The sequence below is a fragment of the Penicillium verhagenii genome (assembly GCF_028828195.1).
Source record: "Penicillium verhagenii strain IBT 33310 chromosome Unknown utg000006l_segment0_segment0, whole genome shotgun sequence".
NCBI lineage: Eukaryota > Fungi > Ascomycota > Eurotiomycetes > Eurotiales > Aspergillaceae > Penicillium > Penicillium verhagenii.
In genome coordinates, this window is record NW_026643170.1 from 2,928,191 (window position 1) to 2,943,105 (window position 14,915).

Below are 14,915 nucleotides of genomic sequence, written 5' to 3' on the forward strand. Positions count from 1 at the left end.
CCCTCGCAGCTTACGCTATCGACTTGAGTTACTTCCATCCATCTTGCAGTGAGATCTCTACATCTAATGGCTTATCACCCTTACAAATCGATGTCACTAATAAAAATGATCAACATAGCCTGGAGTCTAGTGCAATCATGGCGAACCCACGATTCGAGACAGAGATGTACACAGCGGACAAATACGTGGAAAGCGCCGGCACCGTTCTATTCAAACTCTCGACTCGCGAAGTCTGTATCCTCCACCAGCTCTTCCGTGAGGAATACATCCTCCCCAAGGGCCGTCGCAACCTGAACGAGTCCCGCCAAGCCACTGCGATTCGCGAAACCACCGAAAAGACCGGAATATCTTGCCGCTTGTTGCCTGTCAACTTGGTTTCACGCGTGCGCCCCACCGCCGAAAATGAGGATCTACCGGACAAGGCAGCACGCTTGTTCAAAGGTTCCTGTGAGCCCATCATGCTGCGCACGCGATGTATCCGGGAAGGTGAAATTAAATTGATTTGGTGGTTCGTGGCTGCTGTTAATGAGGGTGAGCCTATTAGCTTCCTCGAGGAGTACAAACTCGATGTGGAATTCCACAGTTATGATACTGTTTTGAGGGAACTCACGTTCAAGGATGATCGCGATCTGGTTGAGAAGGCAATCAAGCTTGTTGAGTCCTCGGTCGATAGCCAATGATTTGTCTCTGGATATTCGATAGAGAAATAGCTGTGGTCAATTAATCTTGAAGTTCAAATCTGTATGTTTCTCACGTCGCCTAGGAGTCGACTGAGACTACTTTCACATAAAAAAGAATAACCTACAGGAACGCTGAAAGGATAAATAAAAACAAAAACATACAACAGTCAGGATTCGCATGTGGTCACCCACCATACTACTAACTGACCGGCGTGTGGCTTAAGTACGGCTGAGCGGACGGGAAGCCCTGTTCTCCACACCCTATGGTCGTATGTACCAGAAGCCACATTAATGTGGCATATATAGGGCTACAAACTTGCTCTGATGATCTTGTGTTCGTCACTTGAGCGGACAGAGATGCAATTTGATACTCTGCTCAAGTCTGTGAGACTAAGACTGTTGAAGCCATGACAGCCAAATCGTGCTGGTCTTCAAAGCGGTGCTTAAGGTAGTATACTACTTATGAAGGCCCTTGTTTTCTTGATATTAGAGGGTGGGAAAACAAGCCGCCACTGTGAAATGCATGTTGTTACTGTGCACGTAGACTCCCGAGTATCATTGAAAACGCAAGATCCAATACTTCACTTCAATTGTAAATTGATCTTGAAAAAAAGATCCGTAGTGGGTAGTTTACATTTGATATTGTAATGAGATTCAAGCTAGAGGTGTAAAAGAAAAAATATTTCTATTAGGTTGTTTAGTGGTGGATTAATAGCACGTAAAATCAAGGGCTTATTGGCACAGGCAAACCTCGGGCCCCCCTTTTTTGATAAAAAAATGCGCATATACTTACAAACCTTTGCGATAATTTTGACCGCCCGCGTGGTATTAGAGCAAGGCGCGTGGAAGAGAAAGTAAACACGTGGTTTGTTAACTGGTTTCTGCCGCGTGACGCGATTACTCGCGTTTCTGCCAGGCATTCAACAGCATGTGCTAGCGCCCACGGATCGGGCGTGGGCGCCTCGCCGCTATAGTTCAACATGCCTGACTCCAAGTTTACTGCCGGAAAACTAAAACAATACTTTTTATCCAATCATGCTTCGTACTGTCTCCGCCAAGGGTCCGTGCAAGTCAAGAGATTCCTGTGAGGCTACGAGGCCGGGAAAGTAGCTTTGCTTTGGTGGCTGGAGAGCAGATTTGCCATGCTTCCCTCACACTCAAATTGTAATATCTTCTCTCCTGGGTGAGTCTTTTCGAGATGCTTTGTTGCAAATGAATTTTCAAAATCGATATTTGCTTTTGTAACATACTATGTTACAAAGTACGTATTAGCGCCCGGCAACTCGATGTGACTGCATAAGCCTGCAGATTGTCATTTGGGGCTGAGCCGGACCCCACCTACCCCTCAAAGTGTGAGAGTCAGAGACTATTCAAAAGATTTCTCCGTCAAAACATCGCAAGATATTAGACCACTTCATTTACCTAACATCGGTCCGGTAGACTCACCATGTCAGACCCGTCGAACTACGTTGTGGGCTGGATTTGTGCCTTGATGACCGAATACGTTGCTGCCCAAGAGTTACTTGATGAAGAACATGACGGGCCCGCCTTCGTCTCATCAAACGATACGAATGATTATACCCTGGGGAAAATGGGGCAACATCATGTGGTTATTGCCGCCCTGCCTTACGGTGAATACGGGACCGCTTCCGCTGCCAATGTCGCAACGAATCTGCTGAACAGCTTCCCCAACGTCAGAATCGGCCTGATGGTCGGTATTGGGGGTGGTAGACCGAGCAAGAAACACGACTTTCGTCTAGGTGATATTGTTGTCAGTGCCTCTCGCAATGATGAGGGTGGGGTGTTTCAATACGACTTTGGCTAGGCAATGCAGGGCCAGGGACTTCAGATTACACGGTTCTTGAACCAGCCACCAACTATATTGCGCACTGCAATAACAGGAATTCAGGCACAATACGAGAGAAAGGGACATCAGATCAAGAATACTATTCAGGATATCATCGAAAATAACCCAAGATTACGCCGAAAGTACCAACGGCCAGCACCATCTACTGATAGATTGTTTCAACCCGAGGTCATTCATACCTACGAAGACTGTACCATGTGTGCTGATGGTCCATCGAACTTGATACTACGAGTTCAACGGGCAAGCGACGAGGATGATCCTGCCATTCACTATGGCCTGATTGCTTCTGGAAATATGTTGGTCAAAGATGCTTTGATCCGTGACCGACTTGCCGCAGAAAAAGACATTCTCTGTTTCGAAACGGAAGCCGCAGGGTTGATGAATTCTTTCCCCTGTCTGGTAATCCGAGGCATTTGTGACTACTCAGACTCACATGCACCTGAGAATGAAGAGTGGCAAGGCTATGCGGCTATGGTGGCAGCTGCATATACTAAAGATCTGCTGTATCGAATTCCCTCAAACAGGGTTGAGGCTGAGAAGAAGATTGGTGATGTTCTATCTGGTAGGTCTTATATTATATAATCATATCCCCTTATAGATCTAATGTCAGTCAATAGATCTTAAATCTACAATACATGACCACATGGAAATTGCACAAAAGCACCTTAAGCTACAACAGAACTCAGACATAAGGAGATTGACCGAAAAGCAAGAAGAATGTCTTCAATTGTTTCGCCTTACCACAGGTGACACAGATACCACATACGAGTGGTATAAGGACCGTGTCGGAGATCGAGTGGAGGGCACCTGCAACTGGTTCCTAAATCATGCGAATTTCCAGAGATGGTTAGAACAAGAGTCAGGGCCACTACTAGTCTCGGCAGATCCTGGCTGTGGGAAGTCTGTCTTAGCGCGATACCTTATTGACAATATATTACCGCGATCATCAACCATCTGCTACTTTTTCTTCAAAGATCAAGACCAGAACACGGTCCGCCAAGCACTTTGCGCTCTACTTCACCAACTCTTCTCACAAATGCCATTCTTGATTCAACATGCGATAGAGCATTTTAAGACGGATGGGCCAACATTGATCAGATCCACAATAAAGCTCTGGACTATACTAGAAAAGGCTTTAAATGATACCCAGGCAGGTTCTGTGATCATTGTGCTGGATGCGTTGGATGAATGTGCTGAGTCAGAGTTTGAGAACCTCATGCAAAATCTGAGGTGGAATAGTCTTCAGCCAGACCGCGGAAAGACAAAGTTCCTTTTGACAAGCCGGCCGTATGAGCAGATAATTGACGAATTCAGAAGCCTGCTTCATTCCTTCCCCTATATCCGTATACCGGGAGAGGAAAAGTCAGACGAGATAGGTCAAGAAGTTAGCCATGTCATCCAGTACCGAGTCGAACGCTTGGCGGAAGAGAAAGGGCTCCCAGAGCTCGTCAAAAACCACCTAGCTAAGAAACTACTTCAGATTACCCACCGCACATACCTGTGGGTCTATCTTGTGTTTGACTACCTCAAAGCCACGAACTTCAAGAAAACACTGAGAGGGGTGGATTCTATTTCAGCAATGCCAGCCAATGTTAATGAGGCTTATGAGCAGATTTTGAACAAATCAAAAGAGCAAGACATGGCCCGGAGAGCCTTGAGCATCCTTCTGGCGGCCAGCCGGCCATTGAAAATCTCTGAAATGAATATTGCATTGAATGTTGATAATACCCTAAAGTGCATACGCGACCTTGACCTGGAGGAGAAGGATGACTTCAAAATACGTCTTAAGACTGTTTGTGGGCTTTTCGTTTCAATCCACCATGACAGGATCTACTTCCTCCATCAAACGGCTAGGGAGTTTTTGCTTGCTGATGCAGTATCACCAGTCTCAGATACGTCGGGCTTACTTTGGCAACATTCCATCACCAGTCAAAGCGCACATGATGTTTTAGCGGGTATCTGTGTGATATATCTGGACTGCTGGAATGAAGATGATATTTCTCGTGAGCTTGGAAGTGAAAGCAAAGAGGAAGACCGTCAGGTTGATTCACGCGCTTTTCTGTATTATGCGGCCAGCAACTGGGGTATGCATGCCCGCACGGCCTGCATCAACGCTGGCTCGGATCTAATTGCTCGAATTTTGAGGATCTGCAGTCCGGTCTCTAAAATATTTTCCATCTGGGGGGCTATTTACTGGTATGATTCGAAGCAGGCTTCGGCTCCAGGCTTTAATGGTCTACTTATATCGTCTTATTTCGGGATTGAGGCAGTTGTGAAGCTACAACTTGAGAAAGGTGCTAAGATTGAGTGTCAAGATACATTATTTGATCAAACTCCGCTATCCTGGGCTGCAAGAAGCGGACATGAGTCTATTTTGAAGCTGCTGCTCGAGAATGGTGCTATGGTTGACTCTAAAGATGATTGTGGCCAAACTCCGCTGTGCTGGGCTGCAAGAAACGGACATGATTCCATTGTAAAGCTGCTGCTTGATAATGGTGCTATATTTGACTTTGAAGATCCATCTGACCATACCCCGCTATGCTGGGCTGCAGAAAATGGACATGAGTCGATTGTAAAGCTGCTGCTCGAGAAGGGTGCTAAATCTCACTCTGAAGATAATCTTGCCCGGACACCGCTGTTCTGGGCTATAACAAGCGGACATAAGTCGATTGTAAAGCTGCTGCTTGATAATGGTGCTATATTTGACTTTAAAGATGGATTTGGCCAAACCCCGCTGTCCTTGGCTACAGAATACGGACATGAGACGATTGTGCACCTGTTACTCGATAAGGGCGCGACGTTTAACCTTGAAGAGGAATAATCTCAACATTTGAACACAGCTGCCGGGTCAGAATGTTGTATGACTCACTCGCAATGGCACTTTCTCGTGCTCGCTCCAGAATTTCGGGGACACGTTACATTGATACATAAGATCCTATAGGTCTATATATCTCTATCTCTACCATGCTCTACAGCCACCTTCTACATACAACCACCCACATGTCCATCATTTCCCCCCACACATTCCATCTAACCTAGAGAATCTATATTTTGTCACCTTTTCTTTTTCTGCTAAAGCTTCCATAAATCCAATAAGTTTAAGGCTGGTTTCCAGATGTCTCGAGATCTATGAATTGCGCCACGCCGAGGGCTCGGCCCAAGCAAGGCAAGATGGCTTCGTCGCATTCTTTTTTTTTCTTTTTCTCACCCACCCTCATCATCGCACTTGGTGATTTCAAATTCTATATCAATCAAGTAGGTTCTCTTCTTGCGCCACCTCAGTGAATCTAGACATGTGCAAAGCCCATCATCGGTCAACATCCTCATAGGCTTTGGACCATGGGCCAGGGTTTGCACATGTCTAGTAAGTGAAAGCTTCTCTCTCCTTTCCCTTCTTCCTTCCTTTTCTCCCCGTCCCACTAACTGAGAAGAAATACTACATAGCTGCTTCTTCTTTCATTTCATTTTCTTTTTCCGGATCTATGCTGTAGTTCTGCTAATATTGCAGCAATACAATCTATTCATCAACCTCTGGTTTGGCTATGTAAGACCATATATTACTCAACCCCAGACTCCAGTATATTGACAGGATCTGGCGGCGCATGCTCAATAGGTACAACATAGACACAGAAATAAGTCTTAGTGCTATAAGCTTATAAAAGCCCCAGCGACGAGCTTTCTCGTTGTTGCATCGCACACTCATAATCGAGAATCATCTGGCGGACAGCCTCATGACCCTTGAAGGATGCCGCATAAAGAGCTGTTCCATATTTTCCTCCCTGGACATGAATATCTGCCCCATTCTGGAGCAACAGTTGAACAATCCGTTCATGGCCCTTCGCGCAGGCCCCTTGCATGGCATTGCAGTAACGTCCACCTTGAATATTGACATCTGCGCCATGATCTAAAAACATCTCAACGATCTTTACATGACCCCAATATGCTGCTGCTTGCAATGCAGTCCCGTACTCTCCGCATAAAAGATCGACGAAAGCCCCATGCTTCAACAGCAATGAAACAACGGCCTCGTGTCCCTCACATGAAGCTGCCTGTAGTTCTGATCCATAGTAGCCATCCTGGACATCGATAGCTGCTTTGCGGCTCAGGAGCATCTGGACTATTTCCACGTGCCCCCCAGCTGACGCACCCTGCAACGCTGTGCCGTAATTCCCGCCTCGCGCATTTACATCAGCACCATTGTCGAGCAAAAATTTGACAATCGCCTGGTGGCCACCGACGGAAGCTGCTTGGAGACAGGTCTCATAGTGTCCTGCGCGGGTATATGGGTTGGCTCCTTGTTCAAGTAGAAACCGGAAGATCTTCTCATGGCCTTCTGCGGACGCTGCCTGGAGCGCAGACCCGTAATACCCTCCTCCAAAATTGACATCAGCACCAGCATCTGATAGCAAGCGAACGGAATTTTCATGGCCGTTTGCGGCAGCGGCAGTCAATGCAGTACCAAACCGGCCACCGTCGTTATTAATAACGATATTAGGCTGCCGTAAGAGAAGCTTGAGAATTTCCTCATGACCTCCAGCCGCGGCAGTCTCCAGGGGGCTCCCATATGAGTCCCCTTGAAGGTTGCCATCGGCACCTCTGGCAAGTAGCAATTCCACAAGCTTTAGATGGCCTTCTGAGACTGCAGCAATTAGAGCACTCCCAAAGTGGCCCTTGGGTCCACCAACCACAGCACCATGGTTGACAAGCATCTCTGCAATCTCAAATTGCCCTCTTGAAGCCGCAGCCTGCAGAGCAGAGCCGTAATAACCGCCTTCGGTATCCAGATCCGCTGAGCGTTCCAACAAGAGCGACACGACTCCGACGTGACCACCAAGACAGGCATGGTATAGCGCCGTTGTATGGTTGTGATCTTTTTCATTTAGCGCAAATCCGTTGTCTATCAGCCGGGTCGCGAGTTCTGCGTGCCCTCCAGCCGCTGCCTGGTGAAGTGCCTGAATGTTTGGTTTCAAACCAGCAAATTTATCGTGAATATGCTCGAGCCTGAACAGCTTACTTGCATAGAAAATGGAACTCGCATCAGCCCCGGGCAGAATAAGCTTCGTGCTCGACACCAAGTCTGTGAACCTATCAGGACGTTGAATAGCACGAAGTTGCAATATACTTGCAAAGAAATCGCTATCTTGTTTGAAGAATTTTTCTAATGCTGTGAGGATGTCATTGGAATCCCGATTTGCGGCTTCGATATGATAGTCAAAGAATTGCGAGCAGTAAAACAGGAGTGGGCAGTCCCACAGATATTCCTCGAGCTGTACGGGGTCATGCCAGGGACCCTGGCCACTCAAAGAGTTTTGCAAGTAATGCAGACAGTCCAAAGCTAGCCTCTCATGGACCGAGTCATGATCCTGGAGGCTCCTCAATGGGCCTTGGAGTGACTGCGTGATGAAGAATTCCTTGACAGTGAAGTGAATTGGGCGCACGATGCCGTCTTCTACAACAAGCAAGTTTCCACAAGCATCGAGAATAACACTGATCGGGTGTATATCCTGACCGATTTTATCGCCATAGAGCGTGAGGGCATGCTGCAGTTCTAACTCGCGCAATGGCTGCTGGGCATTTAGAACCCATTTAAAGCATCTCACAGCGAGATCTCTCATGTAGTTATAATCGTTCTCGATTCGATCGGCAATGCGAATGTATGTGTTTGGGAGACCTCGTGGAAGTGTAGTCAGCGATTCCATGATGAGATGATCCTTTTTCGCTCGACTGATCCGGCAGATATTTTTCAGTTGAAGGTCGACCCAAAGAAACCTATTGTTTCCCTGTTAGTTCAGTATCACAGAGGAAGATTCTAGTGTTTACATACATGCCATCTGACTGCTCGGCCAGTGAAGACACAATGATTGGCTCTAAATTATCATCAGTCAAATACAGCCGTTTTCCATTGCGATGTTGTCGAAGCTTCTTGATTTGGCTGTAGACAAAAAGTCTGATATCATCGGCAACATCAGTTGCCTGGATCTTGACCGTTAAAACGTCCGTTGAGTGGAAAGCATCGAGAATGTCAGGTTCCATTCGACTCGTCATAAACACTTTGACTGGCAAATCTCGGACACAAGCGAGAATGAACTCAATTACCTCGCCTCTATGGTCGTTTGGGCATTCATCCAAGGCATCAAAGATCATGAACATACCATCGAAACATTGAACGAGTCTGCTCAAGGATTCCATTCTGCCAATGGCAGAGCGGCTTCGGAAGCAACGTTTATGTTCCAAGAGCCACTCCGGAATCTCTTGAACTTGCATACAAATCTGTTGTATAATGGCCAAGATCAGGGAGGGCAGATCTTTGAGTTTGTCTTCATGGTAATCATAGTAGATGTAAACCACAGGAATCAAAGCCGAGGCATGCTCTGTCGATATGTAGTCCACCACATTTGACCTAGCCTCTGGTTAGCGTTGCCTTTCCAATCGTCTAGAACACCCACGCCAGTACAGATTTTCCAATTCCAGCTAACAACGCGTCAGTATTATTAATTCTCTTTATATCCAGGAGTCTTGTGGTCATACGCTTTCCTTCACATCGCAGGATCGATGACCCTGGGGCTTTTAACCACTTAGTAAACTCCGATCGCTTCAAAAGCCAATTGCAGGTGTCGGGCTGCCTTTTTGCAGAGACTTCGAGATGCTTTCGCTCAAAGTCAGGCGCAGATAGCCAGTTTATTAGAGATTCTTGTTTCTTGTCTGTCACGAATGAGCTTAATACTGGACATGGGCTGACAATGACCTTACAATGTTCTTCTTTCCTTGCAACGGATTCGTATGTCTCTGAGCTCGCTTTCAAGTCCCGAACAGTTTCTAACACTGTGGCTGAAACTGAATGCCGGAGAACATCGAGATGGTGCTTGAAGCGTTTCTCTATGGCCCCAAATTTGGCCTCAAACGGCTCCCACTGACTGCGAACGAAAACGTAGGAGGATAGCCGCCATGATATTCGTTGATTCCCTTCCCGATCGATGAAGACGCCGCGAGCGTCTTGATAGAAGGTGAGAAGATCGACGTAGACAGCGACAGTACAGTTTCGTACCAAGGATGATGGGTCTTTTGTGTACTCAGCCAGAGGGCCCAGATAGTCACTCAGTTGCTCCAGCATATCTGCCAGTTTGGTGAAATAGTCTGCAAATCTCAAGGCGCTCTGTAGGATAATGAGTGTTCCCCCAACAATGATCGAAGAAATGGTGGGGTCGCTCTGAATTGCAATGGAGACGCTTGCTACAAAGCGCTCCAAAAACTTCAGGAAAATGGTAATCTTTTCAGTACGCGGCCGAAAATCTGACTGGTCTTTGTAGCCATTGTCGAAGTCTCTGACATGCGAAAACAAATCGTGTTGAGTTAATCTTTTGGCTTCCGCCTGGAAGAAAATCTTTTCTTGGCTGGAAATTTTCTGGAGATGGGTTTGGATGGCAGTTTCTAGGGCTGGATTGAGCAAATCTTGTTCTTCGCTTGCAAGGCTTTCTTCAGATGTATCCTCTGTGATCTTGTCGGCCGTGATAGAAGTATTTGAATTATTTTGTTGATCGCATTCTCCCCGATGCGTTCGCTTGGAATTCCGATAAAGAGCTTTGAGCAAGTGTCTGCATGACATGATTGCATTCCCGGAAAAGACTAATCAGGATCAATGCATTCGAAATCTGATTCAACTTTGTCCACGGTTATGAATTTAATAAGAGCAGTTGGAAAATAATTTTTGGTCTTTGGTGCTTTTGCTCTCATCAACTTTCCCCCCTCATCCACAGTCTCCGTGTTAGCCAGTGACAGTACATACAGTCTGCGGTCCAAGGGTGCAGGGTGATCTAGCCTAGCCAGCGTCAGGCATCAAACAATATTTTTATTTTAAATTCACGATTTCATTGGTGAACAGTGTATCGCTTCGCATGTAAGTTATGCACGGCGCAACTTGCCCAGCTGACTGCATTCCATCGATCTTGACGTGGCAAAATACTATTGGTCTGTTCAACGAGGCTGAGCTTGACATAGCCGCCCAAGGCCAACGCAGAGAGTGACAAAAGTACAAGCAGCTTCTGAGCTAGTGGGGGGCGGGGGGAGGGGGAATATAAGACACCATTAACCTCGAGACCGAACAAGGCAACTAATTCTCTTCTTGAAGCCTCTTTCAGTTAATCGCTCCAGATGTCCTAATTTTGGTCCACTTCCCTCAAAAAACTTACCTTTCACCACGCGTCACTGGTAACACCAGTTATTCAACTGAAGATCAAACGACAAGACTATGTGCAGAGGGCTAAGGTTCCATGACGCGTGCCGTCATTATGGTGCATCCTCTTTTTGCCCTCAGGCTACTAAAATAACATTCGAGGCTTCTACATCAATAAAGATCGTTGATATAGGTTTCAAAACTATAGGTTTCAAAACTATACTATGCGAACAGTCGGTTCCGTGCGAAGAATCTCGACGTCAACCTGGCCCAGCGGGCGTGGGGAGCTTATCGGGAAAATGTCCACAATGCCGAAAGATTGCGTTAGTGGGCAAGCAATGAGAAAGGGGCTGTTTCGATTGCCCTAAAAACCCTAAACATTCGCCCGTGCAGACGCCTGTGACATATCTCATCGGGGCTCCTGGAACAGTTTCAGGCAGTGGATCCTGTCGCCATGGGCATGGAGAAGGGGGATACTGAGGCTGCCGGCGAGGGCAACTCACAGTCAGAACAAACAAAACCGCAACCAGAAACATCATGCACCAAGAAAAGAACGAGGTCAGGAGAGACCAAGGGAGCACCATCCAGGACTGGCCACCAGGTCTGCGCCAGTACCCTCATGCACCACACCACCCAATATAGAGGGCGTCGACGAAGAAGATGACTACGCAGCAGCTTGGGATATCTGCAAACCGGATTTACATACGACTGAGTAGATTTGGTTGAGTGGAAGTGAATGTGCGACTGGAGGAAGGTGCCAGAATGGCGTGGTCCAGTGGAGGCGGGTGTCAGCTCAGAGCCTCAGTGACGGGGGTGGTGAATTCTGCCACTGTGGTTCCTTGCTTTGTCATGAGCACGTGAGGCCGTGGAAAACCTTAGGCATTTATAAGTTGTGACTCATTTTACGGAGCCGTGACTTATTTTCCGCTTTTTTTTTCATAATAAAACTGATGATTAAAATTGTAAATATAGCTCAAAGAAATACATAACTTTGGATATTCAATGTTATATTTTACTATCCAATTTCAATATTCTGATAGAAATACTATTTTTCTTTTAAAATTCCTTTATTTTAAAGAGATCGATTGAAGTAGAGTCTTGCTTTTTTCTTTTTTCAGTACATAGATTCTTGATGATCAATTGATGTTTTGTTCAAACATTACAGCATTTCCATTGATCAGCATCCCTCCTGATGTCCACAAACAATTCAAATGTTGACATCTTGGAAGATACATATATATTTCTACATGTCATCTACCAGTTGACGACACAAATTTGGATACTCCCTAATTTGAATTATGTAATCAATTGATCATAGTTAAATATCTGAGTAACATTGAATGTTACTAATCTTTCTTTTAGATTTTTTCTATCCTATAAAGAAAGGTGTCAGATCCACAAGGATCTGGGAGGAACGAATGGTAATGAGGAGGTGAAGAAAGGGCAATTGTATGGCATTCTTCTTCACTAAGCGGGATGGAGGGGAAAGAGGAAGGAAGGAAGGAATGAGAGAGAAGCTCTCACTTCCCTAGACTAACTACAACCCTAACCCTCTCGCACACAAAACCAACCCACGCGCTGGAGCATCTAGGAGCAGACCATGTGATAACATCACATGGTTCACAATCTCCCAACAAAAGGTTTAAGATTCACAGGCCGGTGCCTGAAGTGAAGTCAGGGAGGTTTGGCAAAGTGGGCAGGAAATTCGAACTAAAAGACCCAGATCCACCGCTTTCCTCATTAAGTTACAACAACGGCTCGGCCCGTTTCTGATTTTCATTATGGGCCCCTGAGTATCATGTGATTACTCTCGCGTCACGTGTCCGACAAGCAAAGAAAGTTCCCCTTTGAATGGGTCATGCCGGTTTACCTTTACATCCCTTGGCATCTATTCAAGCTCCTCCAGATGTCTAATGACGTCCTAACTTTACTCCTGGATCTTGAACCTATCCTCTAGCTTCACGAAATGGATTTCCTGGATTTATCAATCAATCTTATGGATAAACTCCGACCGATCAAAAGATCAATCTGTGCCCGATAATCAATTTGTGTGTGAAGATCAACCAGTGCTCGATGATGAGCCAGTGCTCGGCGATGAACCAGTGCTCGATGATGAACCAGTGCTCGATGATGAACCAGTGCTCGATGATGAACCAGTGCTCGATGATGAACCAGTGCTCGGTGATGAACCAGTGCTCGATGATGAACCAGTGCTCGATTATGAATCTGAGACGTCAACTCTCGAATACACGCAAGAGCCTTTCGACACGTTCAAAGAACGCGTTTCGCTGTTATGCCAGGAAGTTTTCACTACTTCCAATTCCAACTTGACGATCGACCGTATGCATGGAGGACTCTCCAATCGGATAATATGTGTTTCAGTGGCTGGTGATGAAAGAAAACCTCTTTTTGAACACTTCATCATCCGTGTTCCACGTTATTTAGGAGCTCCTCTTGAAGGCCTTGCCCCCCTGCAACTACTTCGCCAACAATCAACGATTCCAATTCCCGAAGTTGTTCAATTTGATACAACAACATCGAATCCCCTGGGTAAACCATACGCGATCATGAAACGCCTTTCTGGCTCATGGCTTTGGCCAAACTACTGGGAAAGGACTCATGAAGCAAAGTGCATTATTGCTCAAAGCCTTGGGAAGGTCTTTGCTGAGATGCATTCAATCACAAGCACCGTTGCTGGTAAACTCGTACTACCAGCTTCCCACGAAGAGTCGTCTCAGGGGTCTTTGATGATTCAGCCCCTTCATAAGTCGAAGACGGATATAGTGGTTCCATATAAGATTGGACCCGCCAGTAAAAACACTTTTGACACAATATGCGGAATAATAGAGCATCAGAAAGAGCTACTTATCACTCTCGGCCCAACTGGCGAGGTTGAGCTGGATTTCTTCGAAAAATGGGAGACTATAGCATTGGAAATGAATGACCTAGGAATATTTGATCAAAACGGTTATTGCCTTTGTCATTTCGATTTCGAGGCTCGAAATGTCATGTCGCAAGAACAGACCGTTATCGGGATTCTTGATTGGGATGACGCTCTCTTTGTCCCACTCTTCATGTCTTGTACCCCACCAATGTGGATTTGGGATGCGACCGCCTACGAAGACGAGGACGAGCGGCGTGCAGGGGAGATTCCGCCAACTCCTGAGCTTCGTCAAATCAAGGAGCTGTTCGAGGAAGCCGCTGGCCCAACCTATCTTCGATATGCGTATCTCCCTCACAACCGACTAGCTCGTATCCTTTTTCGATTCATCATTGATGGAATAACAGCCAATGAAGACTGGCATACATCCGAGCTGCTTCAGAGCGAGTGGGATGAAGTTCGGGACGCTCTGGAATTGGCCATGCATGGCAAAGAATCTGATGGCTTGGGTGACCAATAATAATCAACCCGCTTGTCTCCGGAAGGGCAGATGTGGATAAATGAGGCGAGAGCTGACTGCATAGGCGGGGTAAGAAACAAATCCAGGGTGCAAATCGCGTGTCTATCATACATTGGCCCTTTCAAGTTTAGCCTAGCGAATCGGGGTGCGCGCAGGATGACACGGTCAAAACACAACTTCTTCATTGCGAACCTTATCTATGACTGAGGCTCGAATCCGCATACTTGTGATCTTCGGATGTTATTTCTTAGCAGTAGATGAAAACTTATAACGCTCTTATGCCGTTTATTCTCAACACCGAACTTCATTTCCATGTACAATTCAAGTCTCTGGTATTAAGTTTCCTGCTACTAAGTCTGTATCCCTTCTCGATATTTAGTAATGAAGAACATTCAAGCTGGGGAAAGTCTTTAGATCTACTTGAATGAATAGGTTTTGATTGTGATAATCGATTTTAAAATTTTCTAATTGAGGAAAGTTTACGGGACGGCCCGGGAATCATGTTACACATATTTTATCGACAAAAGAGGGTCGCGACTCGCGACTCGCCATGTTACCAGTCCACTAACATAATGTGCCCGAGGAATATTCAGCAAATCCATCTTCCTGACAATTGCAAGGCTCCTAACGACCAAGCTAAGCCCAACCCCATTATTTGACTATTGGGCACGTTCGGTAGTCTATAACAATTCACACTCTAAAGTACTCAATCAGCTATGTCCCGTACTAGTCGGTACTGTAACAACCACGCACGTGCGTTTCGACACTTGGACCTATCCTAGCGAGCACAGAATGAA

At 46.1% G+C, this 14,915-nt stretch overlaps 5 protein-coding genes across 5 annotated transcripts; 4 read left to right on the top strand and 1 right to left on the bottom strand.

Annotated features, from left to right (window-relative positions):
* Nucleotides 1-137: 137 nt before the first annotated feature.
* Nucleotides 138-680, top strand: N7466_006469 (putative NUDIX domain; the record flags this gene model as incomplete). The annotated part of the gene is made up of 1 exon (XM_057165866.1): nt 138-680. The coding sequence occupies one exon, from the start codon at nt 138-140 to the stop codon at nt 678-680; it is 543 nt and encodes a 180-aa protein (XP_057021465.1).
* Nucleotides 681-2,127: 1,447 nt separating this feature from the next.
* On the top strand, nt 2,128-5,368 carry N7466_006470 (uncharacterized protein; the record flags this gene model as incomplete). Its single annotated transcript, XM_057165867.1, has 3 exons — nt 2,128-2,451; nt 2,506-3,109; nt 3,165-5,368. The coding sequence occupies 3 exons, from the start codon at nt 2,128-2,130 to the stop codon at nt 5,366-5,368; spliced, it is 3,132 nt and encodes a 1,043-aa protein (XP_057021466.1).
* An 832-nt stretch (nt 5,369-6,200) lies between these two features.
* On the bottom strand, nt 6,201-10,150 carry N7466_006471 (ankyrin repeat domain-containing protein; the record flags this gene model as incomplete). Its single annotated transcript, XM_057165868.1, has 5 exons — nt 6,201-8,316; nt 8,372-8,947; nt 8,994-9,018; nt 9,076-9,249; nt 9,298-10,150. 5 exons carry the CDS (start codon nt 10,148-10,150, stop codon nt 6,201-6,203), a joined length of 3,744 nt encoding a protein of 1,247 aa, XP_057021467.1.
* A 1,021-nt stretch (nt 10,151-11,171) lies between these two features.
* On the top strand, nt 11,172-11,433 carry N7466_006472 (uncharacterized protein; the record flags this gene model as incomplete). The annotated part of the gene is made up of 2 exons (XM_057165869.1): nt 11,172-11,328; nt 11,360-11,433. The coding sequence occupies 2 exons, from the start codon at nt 11,172-11,174 to the stop codon at nt 11,431-11,433; spliced, it is 231 nt and encodes a 76-aa protein (XP_057021468.1).
* A 1,250-nt stretch (nt 11,434-12,683) lies between these two features.
* On the top strand, nt 12,684-14,118 carry N7466_006473 (phosphotransferase family protein; the record flags this gene model as incomplete). Its single annotated transcript, XM_057165870.1, has 2 exons — nt 12,684-12,747; nt 12,803-14,118. The coding sequence occupies 2 exons, from the start codon at nt 12,684-12,686 to the stop codon at nt 14,116-14,118; spliced, it is 1,380 nt and encodes a 459-aa protein (XP_057021469.1).
* Between the last annotated feature and the right edge of the window lie 797 nt (nt 14,119-14,915).